General features: G+C 51.3%; 1 protein-coding gene and 1 long non-coding RNA gene across 9 annotated transcripts in view; both read right to left on the reverse strand.

The window, feature by feature from the left end:
- Positions 1-2,057: 2,057 nt before the first annotated feature.
- On the reverse strand, positions 2,058-4,066 carry LOC118237058. The gene is made up of 4 exons (XR_004767118.1): positions 3,814-4,066; positions 3,336-3,426; positions 3,051-3,123; positions 2,058-2,791 (listed from the first exon to the last, which is right to left on the reverse strand). It is a non-coding gene; the product is annotated as an uncharacterized LOC118237058 (long non-coding RNA).
- A 3,191-nt stretch (positions 4,067-7,257) lies between these two features.
- The window catches only part of nipbla (NIPBL cohesin loading factor a), a 58,851-nt gene continuing 48,965 nt past the window's right edge, over positions 7,258-17,143 (reverse strand). For 4 of the 8 annotated variants that reach the window (XM_035436270.1, XM_035436268.1, XM_035436273.1 and 1 more), the window contains 15 exons: positions 16,936-17,044; positions 16,181-16,317; positions 15,365-15,505; positions 15,041-15,134; positions 14,671-14,843; positions 14,373-14,463; positions 13,922-14,095; positions 12,491-12,681; positions 12,245-12,352; positions 11,872-12,072; positions 11,314-11,460; positions 10,674-11,014; positions 10,334-10,508; positions 10,024-10,200; positions 7,258-9,772 (listed from right to left, as the gene is read on the reverse strand). In XM_035436270.1, coding sequence (XP_035292161.1) covers positions 9,407-9,772; positions 10,024-10,200; positions 10,334-10,508; positions 10,674-11,014; positions 11,314-11,460; positions 11,872-12,072; positions 12,245-12,352; positions 12,491-12,681; positions 13,922-14,095; positions 14,373-14,463; positions 14,671-14,843; positions 15,041-15,134; positions 15,365-15,505; positions 16,181-16,317; positions 16,936-17,044 — 2,625 coding nt within the window. In that variant the 3' untranslated portion in view covers positions 7,258-9,406. The remainder of the gene's footprint in view (positions 9,773-10,023; positions 10,201-10,333; positions 10,509-10,673; positions 11,015-11,313; positions 11,461-11,871; positions 12,073-12,244; positions 12,353-12,490; positions 12,682-13,921; positions 14,096-14,372; positions 14,464-14,670; positions 14,844-15,040; positions 15,135-15,364; positions 15,506-16,180; positions 16,318-16,935; positions 17,045-17,143) is intronic. The other 4 variants (XM_035436275.1, XM_035436274.1, XM_035436272.1 and 1 more) reach the window with 2 other exon arrangements.

The raw sequence follows: 17,143 nt of genomic DNA on the forward strand, positions 1-17,143 counted from the left end.
AAGGCCCCTGGGAGAATGGGAGGGGAGACCCCTCTGCTCCCCCTGTGAGTGACAGCGACTCGCCCGCAGACACGCCCTCACAGCAGGGCTGTTTGGGGCCTCCCCGTTTCACACCGGAGCCAATCAGATTTCACACAGCATCGACCAGTGTCTGTCACACGCTCGCGGGGGCTGTCATGCGGTACACCCCCCCCTCCCACCCCACATCCCCCACCCCCCACCCCCATATCTCCATTCATTTCGCTCCTCACATTCTCGATTCATTTCACTCCTCACATCCTCGATTTATGGCGGTCGTCCCGGCTACACTGCGCGCTCGCTCGTGTGACGTCTAAGCGGCGCTGCGAGGCCCAGCGTCCGGCGCACCTGGCCCGGCCGGAAGCTTCTGGAAGCAGTGACATCATGAGGTGCGAGAGCAGACCTGTCATCCATCACAGAACCCCTGTGCGGTCCCACGAGCACCGGGCACCCTGGGAAATGGAGGCTGCTGGACTGTGTCAGTCGCAACGCGGGGGGAATGCAGACATTTATAGCTCGAGCACAGAACTGTGAGGGGGGGGGGGGGGGGGGGGGGGGGGGGGGGGGAGAGGGAGGGGGAAGAGAGGGAGAGGAACACAAAACACCACTATCAAAATAAAGTACAACACTGGAAAAGGAACTATGACATTGAGAACTTAACAGAAGAGCAACTTTATGGAATCAGCTGCTCATGTATGAAGCGCATTTAAATGACCACACTTTTTATCATGTCAAACATGTCAAAAGATGTAACGATCTTTCTTGCCTGTCCGTTGCACACTGCATCAGACCTGTATACCCGTATCACACAGATACCACTGAATAAAGCACTATTATCATTTTAAAGAGAAGCTCAAGAGCATATCTGAATGTTCCAAGATAAGTGAGTAGTAGATTGAGCATCCACTGAGAACCTGAGAATGTCTCTTCAAGGTGACATTTCAGTAGAGTGCACGTTTCACCTCCAAAATACTTCCACAGACTACAGTGACTCCTTGTGGCAGATACTGTACTACAAAATTCAAACTTAGTTAGCTGAATTTCTCATAGATGTTAAAAACATTTCAGAATCTTCCTTGCCAGCAGAAAAATAGTATAGAGCACCAAATAAAGTTGATATTAATGTTGTTATTTATGTTTTCACGGAAAACTCAAATTTAGCCAGCTAATGATGTAATTGTTGTAGAGCTGTGATTAAAGCTAATATGCCCCTCCAGGCAAATATGTGCAATTCAAATAAATTTGTTTTATACGGTTTTGCAAATCTGCGGAGCCACAGAGCTCCAACTCCAACTTCTACTTTTCCTCAAGAGCATTTCTGCCAATAAAACACAGCGTTTGTATCGCTGCTCATCAGCAAACGAGCTGACACTTTGCAAGTTCATAACCTGAGACAGTCTTGCCCGATATTTCCTGGTGAGCACTAAAATTGCCCGGTGGTGTATTTGAGCGCCACGCTGAGCTCGTTGCGGTTCTGTGTGTAAATTAAGGACACGCCCGTAATGATTTTACAACAGAACCTCACGGATACAAACCCCCCAGGGGGTCAGGGGTCATTATTCAGACCTCTGAAATGTCTGTAACTTTGAAAGTGAAGTCAAAACACACCAGTTTAAATTTGAATAATGTGCTGGAATGGTTGGCATACTTGGAGTACTCTGTTCTTTTTTTCTAAAAACTTGGCACTTGACTCTTGTTAAGTTGTTTTGGAAATTAATACCCAACGTCAGGCCTGTTTGGCTTGTTGTGTGCACAGACCGTGAGCTGGATCTCATTGGCGCTTGAACATTATTTTCTGTGTTGGCTTTCCGAAGATTCAGCACAAAACACGCACAGCCATTACTTATTTCTCAATCAGCACAGGGAAGCATGCTGATATTCTGCAGATCTGGACAATTTTTGAGTAACACTTTTTTCATAATGATCAAAGGGCCAAGACTATGTCTGTAAGGGGGGGGGGGGTGCAGGGGGGATTTGGCCCCTGGACTGGCAGTTCAATAGCCCAGCCATGAGGTTTCATTTACTGTTTCTTTATTTTCCTTCAAGGACTTTTTAAATTACGGCATTTTTGCTTAAAAAAAGGGATAGTTTGTCAGAGAAGTTTTCTAGTCACAAAACTGTTCAATTTCTGTTTTAAATTGCACTAAATGCAAAACCACTGCTAAAGCCTGTGAGCAGAGGGCCCTGCTCCGCTGGTGGGGCCTTTCCTCTGAGAATGGCACGGTAACGGGGAGCTCTGAGCCCGTTTTACACGGTCTCCTCAGGGGAAAAGCGTGTTTTTAGATACCGCACAAAGCCTCACGTTGGAAGATCACAGCATCCATGTTGTTTCATTTACATTCCTGTCCAGAGGACAGATGTTCTCCGTCTCTTCATGAATTTACTGCATGCTTGCGCCGCGCTATGGTCTCCAGCACACCTGTCGTTTCTGTCTGCCCAACACAAGAAGGGAAAGAGCTCAGTGGAAATAGGTTTTATGGCTTTATTCTGTTGGCTTTATTCAATTCTAAGAATAAGCACTACTACTGTATGTAATGTATGTCTTCAGAGACACACGTGACCTGTTTTAATGAAATGATCCAAATCAGTCTGAGGTGTGGAACCATCCAATGAAATGATCCAAATCAGCCTGAGGTGTGGAACCATCCAATGAAATGATCCAATGCTTACAGTCTGATTGTACTGGACAACATATGCGTCACTCATATTATCCAGCCAGGGCGTCCTATTGGTTCCCATGTATCGTCCACCTCATAGGCTCATTGGTTCTTCCCTGCAATGAAAGGAAATGAAAGAGGTGCAATAGACCACTAATAACATTAGAGCTGCATTCAGTGCCACTCCCTGGCTCCGGGCTCTTCTGAGAAAGCTGTGGCCTTTATTTAACGAGGCAGGTCAACTAAGAAGGCGATTGGTCATCTGCAGTGATGACCCAGGCCATCAAAGGAGACGGGGATTGGAAGGGATTGTGCAGCCAATCATATGCTTGGAGCTGATTACACAGATTTGAAAGGTAACATAGTGATATTTACCACAGTAAGTGATGTGCTCAGTGGGTTGACCGGGTTGGGCAGAGTTGGGTGGGAGCAGCAAGCTGCCTGGGCTCTGAAACACACACACACGAACGCACGCACACATACAAGCACACACACACACAAACAGACACAGAAGCACGCACGCACACATGCACACACACATTTGTATTAGTTACTTTAAATGGCTATGTAATGGTTTAAAAGGTTGTATAATGGCTGAGTATTGTATGCTACTTTCCAAACCTCATTACACACGCATCAGAAGTGCTGAGTAAGACTCACCTTCCTCTGTGATCCCTGCATTGATGACCTCACAGACATCGTTAGGCGCGGGGTCGACCGCGGGGTCCAGCATCTCTATGGCGGTGATCAGCTGAGGAGCCATAGCAACACAATGGTTGCTAAGACATGCATATCCTGAGACAGGCGCACAGACAGAGCCCTAGTCCTCTAAGAAGAGGTGCAGAGACATGGAGTATCATCACCGAGCTTCTGAACCAAGGCAAGCCAACACAGAGGGTGCTCAACGCTCTACTGGAGTGACCACAGAAGAAGACACCAGAAAGGAAAGAGAAGGAAGGAGAAGTGCGCTCATTTTTAGGAACATTTGCTCCTGAAAATAAACTGAAGTGTGCTAACTGGAAAGATCATTTAGGAGCACATCAAATCATTTGGATACATAACAGTGCTCCTAATGTGCTCCACATGTGCTCCTTGGAAAGAAATGTTAGCATAGACCACACCGATAGGTCTATTTTACCTTCTTGGTCTCATCGATCTCCCTCTCCATCCGGTCAGCGATGCTCTGGAGAGAGGCCAGCCAGGCGTTCATCTCCAGCAGCCCAGTAGGGACTTCGTTCCTGGACAGCGCCCCCTGCTGGTCTGGCTCCCATCTGTCACTGAGGGTCACTGCAGCCCCCTGGGGCTCCAGCACCGCTTTTACCGCCTGCAAAACTGCAGGGAGCACGGACGTCACCGGCACCTGTGGACCTGCAGGGGGCGATACTGTCACCGCCGGTTCTGAAAGAGATGGTGGGGATATTGTCAGTCAGATGTGAATTAAACCATACTCACAGTGGTAAAATAATACCACAAACCCGTTTAAATCCGAATTACATACAAACCCTCATTCTGATCTCCTCCAGGGCTTTCTCACAGTGCATCCTCTGGGGATTTGGAAGAGTAGCAGCCTATTCCCCCCATTCTTTACCCAAGCTCTACCAGCTCAGGCCGTGGTGGAGACGTACCTGCAGGCGCAGTGGGAGGAGCCTCATTCAGAGGGGGCGGGGACAGGGGATGTGGGCGGGCGGAACGCTCGATGGCCGCGGTCGCGAGGCAGCGAAGCGACACGGGCCCCGGCGGCGTGGAGGATCGGCAGCGCTCGGCAGGCGACGGGGAGGAAGGCAGGCGCTGCAGAAACTCCTCTTCCTCCAGATCAGCGACGCTTATGAAGCGTCTGCCCCGCCCGTCCTGGGGGGGTGAGAGTGGAGAGTTTTCAGACGGTTACGCATTACGGATCTGCATGAGAGTCATCCAAACAGCTACAGCAGCAGTTATTATCACCAACAGAATGAGAAGATTCAGTTCAAAACAAAGAGGTACCACAAATTGCTCTTACCCCCTCCAGCATTGGCCATGTGACCCCTGGAGTTTCGGGGTCCCAGGTGAACCTCAGTTTCTGGAACGTGTCAAAAGGCAGAATGGCGCTGCCCTGCAAGGACTGCTCACCGGCTGAGGGAACGAATACCACAGAGACGGGCGTCGCCGTCAGTCCACAGACAGCCCACAATCAGCCCACAGACAGTCCACAGCACTCGTTTCATCACTTCTGAAAATACCCCAATACCCCAATACCCCAAACCCACTGTGCAAAATACCATCAGCATTATACCAGAATTCATAACAAGCACACAAGCACATCTGACGGGTTCACCTGTAGCGTGTTCCGACATCTCGGCCACGCGTGTGCTGTAAGCCCGAGATTAGGCGGTTACCGGGGGAACAGTGGGAGGAGCTACAGGGGGAGCAGTGGGAGGAGTCGGGGGGAGGAGCCTCACCGTACAGTCGCTGCTGAAGTAACGGCTGACTCACTGTGACTGTCCTGCACTGTGCCCGGCCTGTAGGAGATTTCCAGAGCCTAATCCGGAATATCCTCTTTACTGAATTAGTGATGAGAAATGGAGGGAGGGAGGGAGGGAGGGAAGGGGGGAGTAAAACAGGGTTGGGAGAAGGAGGGGGGCTTGCTGGAGCGAGAGAGAGGGGGCAGAAGGAGGGAGAGATTGGGTGAAAGCGGGAGAACTCAAACCCAGTTTCGTTCAAACGGCGTCCTGGATACGTCTGCGTCGGCCATCGGTGACATCAGGTGACCTCGAGGTTGGGAGGGGAGGGGCTTTGGAGGATCTGACATTTCTGTTGTCACGGAGATCACACAAGGGAGCTCAGCCCCAACTCGACAAGATCTCTAAGACGTTACGGACAGATGGGTGCACCGAGAAGTTAAACACTTTCACGGGCCGGGACAAAGAAAGTCCAGTATTTTATCTTTTTCAAAAAGATCATAAAATGTGAAATTTTCACATTGTACCCTCATATAACTAACATCTAAGAAAATTGCAACAAAAAAAAAAGAAATAGTCAAGATCGTTGTCGTTTAAAATAATAAAAAGCTCCCATACAAAATCATCCGCAATCAACATTTTACTAATGAAGGCTAGTGAGGTCTGCATTTTTGTATAACTGTATAAATATATAATTATAAGATCCCTGGTATTACACCAGCCATTGATTACACCAAGGGAATATGCACATGCAAAAAATACTTTTAAAAAGTCAGGCAACCTAAAATATTGGGGTTGTTTTTATTGTGCCAATACAGTAACCTATATTTTACTCACCAGAATTTGAAGTAGTCCGGTTTCTTCGAGAATCTTGCCTTTTTAAACATGTACCCCTTAGTATTACACGTTTTACTGCTTGTTCATTATTTTTTTTTTATCTTGCTGCCAGAGGGGAAGGCCACCCAGACAGACCCCATAATCCAGAGTGCTTTCCAACCAGCAGGGGGCGGTGTTGTGCAAGTGTGATCGCATGTGTGCAAGAGCAGAGTGTTTGAGCCAAAACGTGAGCACTGGGCAGGTTTTCAAACCACAGCGACCCGTTTGCTTACACAAAGCTGAGCTCTGGGCGAGGCGAAGACAGTCCGTCCAAGGAGACGTTCCAAACCGCGTGTCCTGAAGAAGCCCCGTGCATGCCCCACACCCAGCAGCGCGCTTTCCTCAAACTTAATTCCAAGTATTTACAGCTGTTAATCCTCTTTTTAATTAGAAATGAATGTCCAATGCCAGTTTGTTTACTCTCTTGATGCCACATATCAGAAACAGACACAGAATGAACATGCTATAGTAGCACGTGGGCAGTCACAGCAGTTCTCAGATGTGGCATTTTGCATTGCTTAACTGATGAACAGCCATTTCATGTAGTTCCAAGAGAGACTATTGATAACAGGCGAAAGCCGCATTGTGTTAAAATTCGTTTCTCCACATATTTACAGAACTCGGATCATGTTTTCAATAAGCTTAATTAGAAGCTTGTTTGGGACAGAGACCAGCGTACGCGGGCCTTCTTCCCAGGACCAGGGTCGGTAACCCCCGATTTGGAACGAATAACCATGTGGCTCTCCTGTTACGCGAGCCAATCAGCAGACTGGAAACAAGCTCCATTTCCAGACTCCTCCCCCCCCCCCCCAGCATGCCTTTAAAAGCTCTCCCCCTCACAGGACTGCAATTCCCAACATGCCACCGGTTCCTTGCAAATAAAGGGGTTATGGAGAACTACACACGATTCTCACGTTCAGGTTCATAAGTCAAAGCGAGAGGACGTGGGGGAAATTCACACAAGGCAAATTCTGAACAAATATAGGGAAGTACTTCATTACACAGGAAGGAGTTAATGCGTGTGACAGAGGTATTCAAGTCTAGGTTTTACACAGTACTGGACGCTCTAGTTTGTAGGTGAATGGTGAGCCCAGATGCACCGAACGGCCAACTGTTAGTGTTTTTCAGAACATGGAGACCACACAAGGTAGATGTTCCCTTCTTTGGTAATGATTGTTGTCTTAGGAAATCGGATTAACCAATCAGCACGCAGACATATTCCACCAGCACAGCTCACACATCCAAAAATCTGATAGGACCCATGAGCCTGCTTCTTAAAAATGATGTAAATTTATTTACAATTTTCAAAACAGGAGAGGAACGAGGTTGTAATATTTTTGTTGTCATTTCCAGGGGGGTAAGGGAAAAAAATAACAGGAGGCAGAAGTTCCTAAATCAAGGTGAGTTGGCAATACCCAACCAATAATTAACCCCCGTTCAAAAGTACTGAATTCAGAGCAATACTGAAGCTAATTACATCGTAGCATTGTTTTTTTTTTTTTTAACTAGCTTTGTTCTCTTAGGGTGTTTCATTTGCTATACATTTCATATTTAGAAAGCCTGTGTATCTTCTCTCCTCTTCACCCAGGAACAGCGGTGAGAACGCATCTGTACCCCTGCACTTACTCTCACTAGAGCTAACACGCTACTGTGCACGAGCAGGAGGACGAATCCGCCCGCCATAAATCTATACGATGGAGAAAATATTCACAGAACCCAGCGTAAAACCTTCAGTACACATGAGATGAACATAGATTACACACAAAATAATGGCATGAAATATTTCAATTCGGGGAAAAAAAAATAAAAAACAAATAAAAAAATTCTGCTGTGGTGTAAAAGTGTGTCACAGTAACTATGTGCCCGTGTAATAAAATGTACTCGAGCTCATTTTAAGCTCATTTTAGGCTAAATGGGAAGGGGAGGGACTTGGCTTTATTCTGGCCGAGTCAGTTCTTGCATACAGAACGTAAATCGCACCAGCGGTTAGCGCCAGGACTCCAAACTCCCCCAGAGCGCACCGCAGGGCGGGACTGGCCAGGGGAAATAAGCGCGGTGCGGGCGGGGCAAGGGATCCACGGTAACGCACGTGACACTGCCCGACGAGAGGAGGAGAACGAGCGTCACGTGACAAAATGGCGGCTTGCGCCGAACGGGAGGAACAGGCCCTGCCGCGAGTCCCGGCCGAGGGAAGCTTCCAGAAGCGCGGCCTCAAAACCGGACACGACGTGAAAAAAAAGGCGGGAAAAACAAACGCGCACGTTTCCCCTCGCAGAACGCAAAAACGCTCTCGGACAAGACACCGCACGAGCGAGCCTCTCCAAGTAAAAAACAAACGATCAGGACTCAGCTCAACGGCCCGCTTCTTTAATGACGGTCACCTCTAAATAAAAACAAGCAAAGCAAGCCAAAAACAAACAAAAAAAGAAACAAACGAACAAACGAAAGGAAGGGAAAAGAAAAGGAGACAGGTCGGTACGTAATGCAAGTTGACGTTGTCTTACTCCGCCTGAGGACGTTCAGGAAGGTAACATCAACCACACGAGCAAAACAAAAAGTCAAACGCAAACAAGACAAGTAACAAAGAGAAGTAGAAAATTTATTGCAGTATTTGTTCCGCCAGAGACGTGGGGGATCCCTTTGCTCTTATTCGTGGGGTGACCTAATACATCAAAATCTACATTTACAAAAAAAAACCCTCCTGCATGTAGGCCACAGATACTGCATGCTTCCTTTAAAACAGAATAAATTATATCCAGGAGACTCTGCCATTGTACAGCATGGACAAACAAAAGTAAACAAAAATAAAAATCGCGTCCCAGGAAAAATGAGCTAAGCTAAAGAAAGCCATCCGGTGCTAGGTTAAACTCCAAGAACACTTTATTAAGAACATCAACAGACTAATTTCCAACATTCACTTTTAAGTTTTATTTTTTTTTTTTAAACAGAATTTTTTTTCTTTTTTCTTTTTTTCTCCGAGATATAAACATTTTAGTTTTTTTTGTGTTAAACTATGATACAGTGGGAGTAGAAACGAAAGCGCCAGGGGCCTGCTGCACAACAGCGAAGGGACTCCCACACAATGTTTTCCAAACATTTCCTTCTGCTTTCTGTGTTCTCCTTTACGCCACTCTTCCTCTTTGCTCTTCAGAGTTGCTCAAATGTGTCCTGGATCTGTACGCCCGACCGATATCCACAAACCGCTCGCTCTCTCTCTCGCTCGCTCTCGCTCTGACGCCAGAATGCTGCATTTTAGGGTTCTTGTAGTGTCTCAATAACTCGCCTCTTTGCCCGCGTTGGTTTTGTATTTTTATTTTAAAAAAAGGTTGGATCCCAGTGAAGTTTGGCTGTGGGGGGGGGGGGGGGGGGGGGGGGGGGGGTAGGGGAGGGGGGGCTGAACGGGAGAAACTGCAGAGTTCATTAGCTGGAAGTTCCGTCCTTGGCTGCGTACAGCGATCGTAAAGTCTGCACCACTTTGTTGGTCAGCTTGTGGCCACTGGTCAAGGCGATTTTCTTGTAAATGATGTCCGACTCCTTGATCGTGTCCACCCAAGGCACCAGTTTGCGCCCGTCGCGCTTCTTGGCCTCGGCCCAGGTGCCGGAGTAGGACCCGGCCATCCAGTGCACGCTGTAGCCGCTGCTGGTCTTCTGGATCACGCGGGCGATCTGCGGCCGGTCCTTGTACTTGGGGCAGCAGATGGCGATCACGTCCATGGCCTCCACCGCCTCGTTCATGTGACCCGACGCCTCGGCCGAGTCCCCGCCCCTCCGGGCCCGCCGCGAAGACTGGGGGGGGGGAGAGAGAGAGAGCGTTACCACGGTGACACGCCGAACGCCACTCAACTACCCCCCGAGTGCACCTAACTACCCCCGAGTGCACCAAACTACCCCGAGTGTACTAAACTACCCCCAATGACCAAACTGTCGCTCAAGGTCTGGACACGTTAAACCCTGAGGCGTGCGGTTCGGCAGGAGAACGCACAGAGCGCGCTCGGTCCAGAACCGGCTCCGCTCTCCCGCGCCGTCCCCAGACTCACCCCCGGCGTTTTCTCGTCGCCGTCGCTCTCGTCGTCCTCCGTGTCGGGGGCGTGGTTCTTGGGGCTGGAGCCCCCCAGCAGGTTGGAGATGGCTTTGTTTCGGGCGTTGGCGCTGGCCGACGCCTCCCCTTCCTCGTCCTCCTCATCGGGGTCCAAGTGCTCCATCAGTAGCTTGAACTGTGTGGCAGAGAGAGAGAGAGAGAGATGTGAGCCAGGCGCAGGGTATGGGGGGAAATCATGGCCTGGACCGGACGGGCATAGATTTCGTTCTCAGTCGGGGCGTTTCGCGCGGGGCGTTCCGAGCGCTTACGTCCAGGTACTGCTTGACGATCTTCCTCTTGATCTCGTAGGTGAGGGCCACGTTGGCCACGTCGTTGGACAGGAAGTCTATCGTCTGCCGCGGGTTGAAGTGCACGTTGCCCTTCCTGTTGACCGCCTTGTCGTACACCTTGGCCGATTCCGTCGGAGAGTACTTCTGTATTTTGCTGGAAGCAGAGAAGACACAGGTGAGGGTGGGGGGGGGGGTAAGGCCCAAGGCCCAACTCCTTACTCTTTGTAACTTCTCATCGAAAGGTAAGAATCTCACTACTAACACTGAGAATGAGATATCAGCCGCACTGGGCCTGGGGTGGGGTGGGGGGGGGGGGTACCTGTCGGAGAAGCCGTAGAGGTTCTTCAGGTGCTGTTTCAGCACCAGCAGGAGGAGGATGCCCTGGGAGGCGTTGGCGAAGTCCAGCAGGGGGGTGTGGTTGTCCGGGAGACGCAGCATCACCTTCTCCACGTCCTCCACCTCCAGGTCCGAGTCGGACTCCGAGGAGCTGACCGCGACCGCCGCCCGTTTGGGCTTCTTACGGCGCCGCACCACCTCTTCGTCATCCTCCTCCTCGCTGCTGCCCCTGCTGCTCGCCCCCTCGTCCTTCTCCTCCTCCTCAGATTCGTACCTCCTCTCCCGAACCTTCTTCTCCCGCTGCCGGGGGGTCTTCAGCAGGGACTGGGGGGTGAGGGGGGTTAGAGAAGGGTCACTCTCTTCATTGGTGAGGGGTGTGCGTGTGGGAAAGGTGGGGGTGTGTGTGTGCGTGTGTGTGTGTGCGTGCGCACAGGGTTTAAAGTGTGAGCCCGTCACTGTAAAAAAGCAGCTTGCAAGCATGTTTGTGTGTGAAAGAGCAGTGTAGATCATGCCTATGTGCATGAGTGTGTGCATGCACGTTTGTGTGTGTGTGTACGCGTGTGCGTACGCGCGTGTGTGTGTGTGTGTGTGTATTTACACACGTGCGCGAGCGTGACCCTCACCTCCTTGAAGGACTGCAGCAGGTTGCTGCCGGACACGGACAGCGTGATGTCGATGTGATGCATGATGAAGAGCGGCTCCTCCTGCGTCTGGAAGGGGAAGCAGGCCAGGTTGTCTGCGATGTACAGCAGCATGTTCACCTCCGTCTTCTGCGGGGAGGGGGGGGAGAGAGCCAGTTACAGAGAGACCACGCTACACCCCGGGGGGGTCAGCCAGCCAGTCAGAGAGAGGCGATGAGCGTTACTGCAGGCACTGCAGGAGGGGGACTCCAAAATATGGAATAATGAGAGCGCCCAGCAGGGCAGTGAGGAGTGAGTCACTGAGTTAGAGTTTAATGAGTCACTGCAAGACCTCACAGCCTTTTCTTGTCTTTAATGTGGGGAGATAATCGCTCAATTAAAACTTAAAAAAACAGAAAGATCCCTTGTGATGCTGCTGGTGACAGTCCTGCAGGCGTGTGTGTGTGTTTGTTTTTGTGTGAGCGCCTTGGTGTCTGTGTGCGTGTAGTATGTGTGTAAACGTGTGTGTTTGCGTGTGTTTGGTGGGGGGGCAGGACTCACGGCACTGTCGTCGAACAGGTTGAGCAGCGCGATGAGGAAGGCGCGGCGGTGCTGCCGGTTCCCCCGCACCATGGTGAAGAGGTGCGAGCAGAGCGCAGTGTGCGTCTCGTCCTGGCGGAAGCCGCGGATGATGGCGTCCTGCGAGGCCCAGATGGCCTGCTGCACCTGGTAGGACATCTTCATCCCGGCCACGGCCTTCATCTGCGCGGGGCGGGGGGGGGCTTACGGTTACAAACTCTGCTGCTAAACCCCTACCCTGTCACACTCACACACAGACGCCACACCTCTTGGCACTCGCTTGGCACACACTCAGATGAATGAAGCCGGTTTAGGCTGGTTTGGTGCAGTTTGGTGCAGTCTGGCACACACTCACATGAATGAAGCCGGTGTACTTCTTGTCGATTTCCACCAGCTGCTGGTCGGCTTTGTTCCTCATGCTGGGCTCTGGATCCGTTCCCATGGCGATCAGGTATGGCACGCACTGGGAGGGGGGGGGGGGGGGGGGGGGGGGGGGGGCAGAGCGGCGGGGAGGCGGGTCAGGGCCAGGGTTTAAACGTTTAAACGCGTACCTGTCAGACCGCGAGGGGGGGGGGGGGGGGGGTGGGGGGGGCAGGCTCACCTGCACGGGGTGGATGAGCCCCTGGTTGAGCGTCAGGGCGATGACGTTGAGGGCGAAGTGGCGCACGTTGGACTGGGTGTGGAAGAAGGCCTCCAGCACCTGCTTCAGGTACAGCTGCATGATGGAGCTGCTCATGCCCGATGAGATGTCCCCCATCTCCTTCAGGTCCTCCTGCTTCGACAGCTTCTTCCCTGGGGGGCGGGCGGGGGGGGGGGGGGGCATAACAGTGTCACACACAGTAATCACAACCACGTGTCCAACACATTAGAACACATCAGTAATATTTATACAGCAACGCTCTCGTGTGCCACTCTAAGTGCCATCCTTAATAAAACTACAATCCCAAGACAGGAGGAAACGGAAGCTGGATCGCCATGGAGACGCAGACGCAGAGCTCTGCTGTAAACGTCTGAACGCAGCGCAGACCGGCAGAGGGCCGGGAGCACGCCGGGACAGCCGCGACGACGCGCCCCCGCTGCCCCCAGAGGAGCCTCTCAGCAGCGCCATCGCGGGGAATCGCTGAGTCACGCCGGAGCGCTTCATTAATTAGTCTGAAGGCCCGCTCGCTGCGAGCCGACCCCTCCGGCTGCACTCACCCGTCCCGCGCAGCTGCCTCCATTAAGCCCGATTAGAGCTCCCACTGGCCCTAAATCACAAACCCAACAACAGACCCATCCTGAGCTGAACGCTAACCTCTCTCAGATATGAGGGGCACAGGCTCCCTCTAACCAGCACACAGCTAGCGGCCTCTGCACTGTCACGAGCTCCTCCTGCAGCGCTGGGCTCTGAGGGCAGGGGGCCTGAACGTCCAGCTCAAGCGGCTCGTTAATACCAAACCACTTTAATAAGGAAGGTTTACGCGAAAAAGCAAAAGCATGAAAAGCATGATGTGGGAGTCTAGGGCCATATTTATAGTGCTGTAATACTCAGTTTCGCTTTTTAGTTCATAATGGAAAAGGAAACTTCCGAGATCAGCACCACCTCCCTGACATGATTTTGAGGCCTGGGTGAAGGGCTCTAGAAACGCATGTGCAGTGCTAGGCTAACAGCTAACCCCAACAATGCAAATATTGAAGGCATGGTGAGCTGTGTGTGTATAAATGTGTGTGTGTGTGTGTGTGTGTGTGTGTGTGTGTGTGTGTGTGTGTGTGTGTGTGTGTGTGTGTGTGTGAGTGAGTGAGTGAGTGAGTGAGTGAGTGTGTGTGTGTGTGCGTGCGTGCGTGTCTGTGTGTGTGTGTGTGTGTGTGTGTGTGTGTGTGTGTGTGTGTGTGTGTGTGTGCGTGTGTGAGAGACTCACACTCTCGGTCGGCCTCCTGCATGCGCGAGTCCTCCTCCTGCAGGTAGGTCTGTGTGTGAGTGAGTGAGTGAGTGAGTGAGTGAGTGAGTGAGTGTGTGTGTGTGTGTGTGTGTGTGTGTGTGTGAGAGACTCACACTCTCGGTCGGCCTCCTGCATGCGCGAGTCCTCCTCCTGCAGGTAGGTCTGCAGGTTCTTCAGCACCTGGATCTTCAGGTTGACGGAGCTGCGTCGGTCCGACAGGATGCCGTTGTACAGCCCCTTCACGTCCTGGACGAACATCAGGCTCGGGTACTGGATGAACAGGAAGCCTGCGGGGGACGGGCCCATCAGTATGGGGCGGGGCCAAACAGTACAGGGCAGGGCCAAGCAGTATGGGGCGAGCAGTGGAGGACCAATCACAAAGCAGCACCCCACAATAACCTCCACTTCAGCTTCAACCATTATACTGCTACACAGCATATAAACAATAGTACTGAGATATCACTAGTTTTGCGATCTCAAGTTGAGGAACATTAAACCATGAGTGGAATTCAGGGGCAAAATGGGCAGGACAGACCAGACCAGACACGAGTCGCCGCGGGTTACCTAAGCCGATGATGGCCTTCGTCTTCACCTCCTCATCCTCGTGTCGGGTGAAGTACAGCAGCAGCTCCATAACCTTGTCTTTGATAATAACCTGGAGGAGGGGCAAGGGTCACATGTCAAAATGAACCCTAGAACTCCACTGCTTTCAATCTCCAGCAGTGACATCAGCATTAGAATGTTTAGATAAGAACGTTCCAATCACACACTTGTGACCTCACACACTAAAGGGTAATGCATGGAAATGGGGGGGGTCTGTGTTATGAGCGATTTCAAGGCGGCGGGGGGGGGAGATGCGTACCGGGTTCGACGCTGTTACCTTGTTGCTGCCCTTAAACTCCTCCAGGTCGAAGTCGAAGTGGCGGCAGAGCGCGCCCACGGTGAACAGCGAGCGCAGCAGCGCCGGCTTGTTGGCGGCCAGAACCGTGCTGTTCGGGTCCTCCTGGTGCTGCACCTTCAGCTTGGTCAGCGCGCCTGCGAGAGGAACGCCGTTAGCCTAGCCGAACCAATCCCAAACCCAGCACCCACACCCAGGCAAGGAAGCGAGTCCACATACAGCCAAACGCAGTATGCAAGAATGAAGCCAACTAGCCAAAGGGCTACTTTAGCCTGGCGTGGATGCAGTCGGGACAACAGATGGGACTTTCTTGTTTTTGGCCCTGGGTACTCACCGTAGTAGCGGTTGAAGCAGGCCCAAACAAACTTGTAGTTGTGAGTGACCTTATTGACCACTGCCCCGAGGCAGCTCACACAGTGCTGCACAACCTGAGAGAGGAGAAACAACACAGCAGGAGTCAGTCTCGCCCGCCCACCTCCCATCATGCACTGGGGCACACAGCCTCCCTGTTTCCAGGCCCGAGTACCACACAATCAAATTCTCAGCACTTCTGAAAGAGCGTTCCTCGTCTATATGGTTTGCTCCTAAAAGCTTTTCGTTCCGGGAGAGGAATTTGTTTTTGGAGCGAAGCTTCGCTCCGGACCGCGAGCGTACCCACCGTCATGCCATATTTGATGATGAGCTTCATCAGGTCTTCCTCTATGGTGGTCAGGAAGGTCTCGCTCGGGTGCTCCATCAGGGGCACCACCAGCTCCAGGATCTTCGCCACGTTGCAGATCACCATGAAGTCACTCTGGGTCTGTCAGGGTCAAACCGGAATATCAACACAAGGCCCACAGCGGACACAGACAGGGTAACACACAGGACCACAGCAGACACAGACAGGGTAACACACAGGACCACAGCGGACACAGACAGGGTAACACACAAGGACCACAGCGGACACAAACAGGGTAATGCACAAGGACCAGCGCTGCAGCATTTTTTACAGAAAAACGGAAAATAGGAAAACTGGGAAAAATGTGGCCTGTGCTTCCAAATTAGCGAGATCTTTAGAATAGTACACGACAAAACTCACACTGCTTGAACAGAGAACCATGAACACAATGTACCATTTCAGATCTTTGTCAAAAATTCCTTTAAAATGTTTCCACAAAGCGTCTAGGGGTGCAATGACTTGCAACCCTGAAACAGAGCCCAGTCTGAAAGGGTAGGATCAGAGCACTTACACGAGAAGTCGCCTCATCCTGAAAGCGTTTGTGGTTGGAGAGCTCACTTATTGGACTAACAACCTGCACCGGCACACGCCGGCCACAAGGTGGCCTCAAAACTCAACTCATGACTTCCACTGGCTTCATTTCTGCCAAAATCTTCAGCGCGCAGATTTTCAAACAGCAGATTGAGATATTGTGCTTAGTGTGTATGCTGAGAGAGAGAGAGACAGAAAGAGGGAGAGGGAAAGGGAGGTCCTTACGTTGCACTTGGTGGTCAGGTAGGGCTGCATGGTCATGGCGTGCTTCACCATTAGCTGGGCGCGGATCTTGCTGAACAGGTACAGGGTGGTGATGCAGGCCACCAGGCGGGTGGAGTTCACAGCCTTGTGCTCAGTGTCTGCAAGTCGGCCGTGTAAAAAGAAATAAAAGAATGAATAAGAGTGAAAAAATGTCACACACACTTTCCCCAAGTTCATATTCATTGTGAGGACTTCAGTGACCACAATCTCAGTCAGATGAACAAACACGCAAACAGTTTCACAGAAATCCCAGTCAACATATAAGGGGAATAGCCAGAGGTCAGAGGTCAAACTGGTGTATCGCAAACAATGACGAGAGGGTAAAACAGCGGCAACCATCATGTTACTTGCTGAACCAATCAGAACAGGTGTATAGATTGGTTTGAGCGAGTTGGTGATTGGCAGCTCGGCCCACAGTGGGACAGTGAAACGCTCACTGAGGGAGTATTACTGTAGCACGGTGGTCAGCCAACTGGGCTTGTAACCAAAGGGCTGCGGGTTCGAATCACAGGTCGAATGCTTTCCGTCCTAAAGCTGATTGGCTTAGCTGGATAAATATAAATGGATACTGTGTTGAAAGTTGTGTAAGCCACTCTGGATGTGTAATGTGAATGTCAGGTGCAGGTGCGGCACTGGCTAACTGTTCTATAAACCGTCAGATGAGATGACGCTGTGCCCCTGCGGTGGACCTGCGGCTGCTGGCCGGTGTTGCGTACCCGAGAGTGACTCTTCGTATTTGAGGATGTGCTCCACCAGATTGTCCACGAGCTGCACGCAGGCTTTCTTGGCCGGTTTGTAGGAGGCGTCCTCCTCCGACTTCAGCAGCTGTGGGCGGAGAAAGGGGCGGAGCCAGTGAGCCCAAGCTGGCTAAAGGCGGAGCTAGCCGAAGCTAAGAGACGACTAAACTTCCTGTCAGGTAAACGT

The sequence above is a fragment of the Anguilla anguilla genome, chromosome 10 (assembly GCF_013347855.1).
Source record: "Anguilla anguilla isolate fAngAng1 chromosome 10, fAngAng1.pri, whole genome shotgun sequence".
Classification (NCBI taxonomy): Eukaryota; Metazoa; Chordata; class Actinopteri; order Anguilliformes; family Anguillidae; genus Anguilla; species Anguilla anguilla.